The 6,000-nt window shown below is 43.9% G+C and overlaps 1 protein-coding gene across 1 annotated transcript in view; it reads left to right on the top strand.

The window, feature by feature from the left end:
* The first annotated feature begins 671 nt into the window (after window positions 1-671).
* ERICH6 (glutamate rich 6) overlaps window positions 672-6,000 on the top strand; it is a 28,966-nt gene continuing 23,637 nt past the window's right edge. The window contains exons 1-2 of the mRNA XM_047099809.1: window positions 672-1,062; window positions 2,140-2,197. Of these exons, the coding sequence (XP_046955765.1) occupies window positions 672-1,062; window positions 2,140-2,197 (449 nt within the window). The remainder of the gene's footprint in view (window positions 1,063-2,139; window positions 2,198-6,000) is intronic.

Here is a 6,000-nt window from a genome sequence, read left to right as displayed (position 1 = left end):
TGTACAAACATTTTAACAAAAATACAGTGAACTGGAAACAAAGACCCAGAAAGACACAGGTGTTACCTAGGTAGCCAGATGTCTCAGGCCTTGCAACAAGCACGACTGGGTCTAGAGGGAGACACCCATCTCGGGCACAGAATTTAAATGGTATCAAAAATCTCATTAATCAAGATAAATAATGAAGGCAATGTCTTAAAAAATCAAATCAGCAAACTCCCACCCGTGCCTGGTCTTATTATAAAGTTTTATCGTTAAGTTTGAATAAGCATGTGTCTACTGGAAAACCAAAGTCCAGCGTCAGCAATACCAACTGGCCTAACAGCGTCCATCTCTGGTAGCCTCTACCCCTACCCCAAAGAAACAACGCTCCAGAGGAGGGAGGAGGAAAGGGAGATCAGTTCGCCACATGCTGTGAGGGGTCTCCGTGACCCCGGAAAGGAGGTGAGAAAGAAGCTTGCAGAGGTCCTGGCTCCTTAGCGGCTCTCTGCCCCGACGCCCCGGTCCCCAACCCTCGAGTTCTGCGCTGCCGCTTTAAATCCCAGAGGCTTGGCGGCGCGCCGCTGGCCGTTGCCCCGGGAGACGGGAGACGCGCGCACAGTAGGGAACCTGACTGGGACTGGCGGCCGCACTAGCCTCAGCGCTAGCGGCGACCCTGCTTCCCCCCAGCCATGGCCAACCCGCACCCGCGTCGCGGCTCCAGAAAGCCGGAGAAGGAGGAGGTCCCGGAGGAAGAAGAGCAGGAGGAGGAGGAGGAGGAGGAGGAAGAGGAGTTGTTGGTGGAGGAGAAGGAGGGAGAAGCAGTGGAGGGGAAGACAGGGGACGCGGAGGAGAAGACGCTGGAGGTCCAAGGGACGTTCAGCGAAGAGTACTTCTGGAAGATGATGGACATCGATGACAGCAGTGACGAAAACTCAAAGGCCTTCCTTCCCCGATTAACCAGCATCACCAGCCCCAGCCTGAGCCCGACCCCCACGCTCAGCGGGACGCTGTGGAGCGAGACACCGATCTTGAGTTCACACTTGAGCTCACAGGAGACTGGGAGCGTCTCCTCCCAGAAAAGTACATCCGCTGCCCGCCCCTTCCTCTACGGCTTCCCTGGCCCTCGGACCGCTGGTCCCGCCACTCCAGAGCCTTGGTCTACCTGAGTGTCTGGTTTCTAAACACATGCACCACCCCACACACAACCCAGTCTATCTTGGTCCCTTTATTCAAAGGCACTGAAATCTTGGCTGAGCGTTCTGTCGGCTCACGATTTAGGACATCGGTGTAACGCTTGGTGAGACTGGAAACTTGGGTAGTGCTTCACTGAGTTCATTTGCAATACGTCTATGTGCATTCAGGCCATGATGCTGTTCCCTCCCTCGGCCTCTCTCTCCCCACCCCCTCCCCTCTGTCTAGGCCTCTCTCGCACCTCCCTCTCCCTGGGTCTCCCCCTCTGTTCCTGTCTCCCCTTCCCAGTCCCTCTCTCTTTCTCGGAAACACACACAGGAACATGCCGCTCCTGGAAGAGTGGTCCCTTCAGGGTGTTGTGCTACCAAGACAGTCCCGTAAAAAAAAAAAAAAAAAAAAAAAATTGTGTTTAGGTTCCTATGCTAAAACCACTTCAGTCACTTCCTTAAAAAGAAAGACAGCACTTATTTTGAGTGTTGACATTTCCATCAGGACCATCTTTGTTGAGTAGAAGGTGGGAGGGGGTATCCCTGGCATTATAGGATGTTTTCCAGTATCCCTGGCCTCTAGCCCTGGCTGTGCCGTGAGCCCCCACTCTGATCTGGGACAATCAAAAATGTCTTCAGGGGCGCCTGGGCACCTCAGTCGGTTAAGTGTCTGAATTTGGCTCAGGTCATGACCTTAGGTCATGATCTGAATTCGACTCAGTTCAGTTCAAGCCCCGCATAGGGCTCTTTGCTATCAGCGCAGAACCCACTTCCAATCTTCTGTTCCCCCTCCCCCCCCCCCCCCCCCCCCCCCCCGTCCCCGCTCACGCTCGCTCTTTCGAAAATAAATAACCATTAAAAAGATAAGAAAAAAAATGTCTTCAGAGTTGCCAAATGTCTCCTGGGGGGCAGAAGTTGTCCTTTTGAGAACCACTGATTTAGAAGGAGTGGCTAAATTTTTCAACGTTTCATTCAACAGGTTTTCCTAAGATATTCCAGACATTTAGGAAAGACATGTCTGAAGTGGATTTAGATAGGTAAGAAGATGTTTTGTTTTCATACAATTTTTGAAGCTGATGATGTTTACTTTTACCTCGTGCATAAATATGTCTGGAAGTAGAGTAAAAATAATCCAGGGCACTTACAACCAATTTATTAAAAAAGGATTTTTAAAAATCTATTACTGTTACACACTTTGGGGATAGAGACACAGTCCCTGCCCATCTGCAGCTTATTATCTACCTACAGAGAAGGCATGCCCACTTGATATAACATGAAATAATAACACTATACAATAGCAAGTGCTCTGAACGTTTAGGACATGGGTCTCGGCGAAATGAGACCGTGATTAGACACACCTCCTGTGAAGGAAAGTGGAAATTATGGTCTTATTTTTTTCCTCTCTCTTTTTCTTGTTGTTGTTATTGCTATTAGTCGCCAAGCACAGGAAGACACCAGAGAAATACCTTTTGGAACATCTTTATAAATCTTTATAAAGCTGAGTCCACGATCTTGAATTACTGTTCACTTAAGCTTTGCTTTTACAAGCAACTTTTAAAGTCCTAAGCATAAACAGGATTGTTCTGTCCCACTCTTATGTTTTTATTTATCCTTTTAATTCAACTTAAAAAATAATATATGTACATGGTTCAAATATTAAAGTATACAAAGGTGTAAAATAAAAAAAAAAATTCCAGGGGCGCCTGGGTGGCGCAGTCGGTTAAGCGTCCGACTTCAGCCAGGTCACGATCTCGCGGTCTGTGAGTTCGAGCCCCGCGTCAGGCTCTGGGCTGATGGCTCAGAGCCTGGAGCCTGTTTCCGATTCTGTGTCTCCTTCTCTCTCTGCCCCTCCCCCATTCATGCTCTGTCTCTCTCTGTCCCAAAAATAAATAAACGTTAAAAAAAAAATAAATAAATAAAAAAATAAAAAAAAAATTCCATGCCCTTCTTCACCCCCACACTCCCACCCACCAGGGTTAACATATTGTTAACAGCTTATTTTGTTTCTAATTTTATGTTTATTTATTTTAAAGATTTTATTTTTAAGTAATCTCTACACCCAACATGGGGCTCGAACTCACAACCCCAAGATCAAGAGTTGCATGCTCTACGGATTGAGCCAATGCCCTTCTACTTCTATCTTTCCTCTCACCCTTTCTTCTCCCAGTTAACAGCAAATTATATATTTTATAAATATATGAATAATGTATAGTCATATAAAGTCATATTACTTTGCCAAGTTTTATTGTATTTGTATTATGTTTTATAATCATAATTAACTCAATACAGGTTAATTCTGAAAATTGAAAAACAATCAACAATACTCACAATTTCATGCTAAGAAGCCAATAATGTGATTGGATTCTGCACAAAACCCCAGATTCCTATGTCCATAAAACTTGACTCCTAAAAGGAGAACTTTTCAACTCTCAGTTTTTAATTGTCTTCAGCTTTCCTGATTGGGGTTAAATGGCCACACTTTCCTGATTCCCATATTGCTTTCTTTCTTTTATTCCTTTTCTCTTTGCTGGAGAAACTCCACAGGTAATTATTTCATGTAGATCTCATGGGTAGTCAGATTCCTGAGTTCTTGCCTGTCAGGAGATTTCTTCATTTTTACCATCATACTTAATTAATAACATAACCTGGCATTAAAGAATACATTTAAAACCATTTTCCTCAGAGCTCTGAAGACATTGCTTTTTTGCCTTCTAGTATCCGGTATTGCTGATCAGTCTGATTCTGAAACACTTCTGATGTTTATTTCCTCCCCTTCATGTGTCTTCTTTAGAACTCCTACTAGATGGCTATTGGCCCTCTTGGATATCAAGATTTTTTGTATTTATGGTAACATGCAGCCCTTGTACAAAAGTTTTTATTTTCGTATTCATATTTGTAATTTCCAAGAACCCGTTCTCACTCTGATTCTTTCTGTTCAAATAGTTATTTTTAAATCTCTTTTAAGGGTACTTTTATACTAAGGTTCTTTTTTGTTGTTGTTCTTTGAAGTTCTTTTTTCGGGATTAATTCTGTTTATCTTGGACTTTCTCTTTTATGCTATTGGTTGCCCTTAAGTAACTGGCAATCCTTCATTATCAATTTGTATTTATAAATGAATGGCCGGTAGGTAACCAGAATGGACTCCTTCTGCAGCTGAGTAGCTCTTAACAGGGTGTATCTGGAAGGTCGACTGTGTCCTACGTGAGTGGATGGGGGATGTCAGAGGCGGCAGCTTGTGGAGCGTTGGTAGGAGGCAGGCAAGCTGCATACCCCACTATTACTGGAGTTTGGATAAGGACACTTCCCTGTGTGGTTGGAGTTCTTCACGCATTTCACTTCTGGGCGGGATGTCCCCTCCTCCTTTCTCATCCAGGCCTATTGGGCAGCTTCTGTGTAACCTCATACTATGCTCTGCTTCTCTTTCACACCTACAACGTCCTGAGATAGGCTGCCCACTCTTTGTAGGAAGCAGCTTGGGGGGCTTTATCTAGAAATAAAAAGAACAGCTGCCTGGCCAGCTGCTCTGAGGTGACTCTCTGAACTCCTCTGATTGCAGTCTCCAGTCCCCTCCTCTCTGCATTTGGTTGAGTCTGAGCAAGGGACTTCCCAGAAGAATTTTACTTACTTCTCTTGCTTTGAGCTGCGGTGTTCTCCACCCTGGTTTTCCATCAAACTAAAGCCATTTATTTTCGTTCTTTTGGGACTTCAATATTACTTGTCTACCAATGACACCTTTCTTATTTTCCAGGGCTATTTATTTGTTTATTTGTTTGTGTTTGTTATTTCAGTAAGATCTGGGAAAGGAAGGGAAGGAGAATTGGGTGCTCAACTGCCATCTTGACCTGGACTTCCTATTAATATGGGAGCCTCTCTTTACTTGATCAATTTCTTAATTTCTCCTCATAAATCTTCCTAAGATGCTTCTTTTATATTTCAAAGCATTCTCTGGTGAATTTGGTGAGATTGTGTTTTGAAGGAAATCTATCCTTAAATGTCATAAAAATCAATCAATATTGGCTCACCTTCTATGTTTTAGTGCCCAATTACTATTCTGGTTGAAAATGGGGCCAACTATACATGGCAGGTAAATACGGAGAAACACAGGTTTTGAAGCCAAACAGGCCCAGGCCCCATTTGCATCTGGCACAATACCGTTTTTCAGGGGTTCCCTAGAGTCTCAGTTTCCTTGCCTGTAGAGGAGGGAAGATCGATACATGCCTTGATTAGTCTTTGTTAATATCAATGAAATCATGTGAAGAAAGCAACTACTACGAATGTACCACTACACAGTCAGTTCTCAGGAAATGTTCATTTTGTTAGCCTCCGTCATCTCGTCATCTGCCATCCTTCCGCAGAATTTCAGAAACAATCTTTGGTGTCGGTTTAAGGAAGGCAGAGAGACCTAGAGGAGCCATGTAGGTCTGATTTTGTTAACCACTGAACTGGAAAAAAAGGCCAAACGTTCAGTGTTGTCTAGGGATCGCTCCTTAATATTCTTTTTTACCCTCAGTCCCTGTAGCTTGTTTGGGAAGTTAGACAAACAGGACTCCCCCAGAGACTTGCACAGGTGGCTTTGGCTGAGTCGTTCTTCGCTTATTACAAGACAGAGTCATTTTGGAACTAAAGCACCCCGCCGATGCAATGTGCCAAGGAACAAAGCACCAAAAAAGGAAGGTGGAGAAAGAACTAAGAAAGGTGAAAAAGTGACAACCCTAAAATTGATTCAATCATTTGAAAAAATGTGATAATTTTAGAAGATCCAGCAAATCATCACAATTTGCTAATCATGCAAAATAATTGAAATTCAAAGAGGCAAAGGAACTTGAAGCACTAGTTATTA

The sequence above is a fragment of the Lynx rufus genome, unplaced genomic scaffold (genome assembly GCF_022079265.1).
Source record: "Lynx rufus isolate CCGP_SWC_20201006 ecotype Redwood Valley unplaced genomic scaffold, mLynRuf1.p SCAF_5, whole genome shotgun sequence".
In the NCBI taxonomy this organism is placed as follows: Eukaryota; Metazoa; Chordata; class Mammalia; order Carnivora; family Felidae; genus Lynx; species Lynx rufus.
Note: the sequence above shows the minus strand (reverse complement) of the source record. Positions and strands in the feature narration are given on the sequence as shown.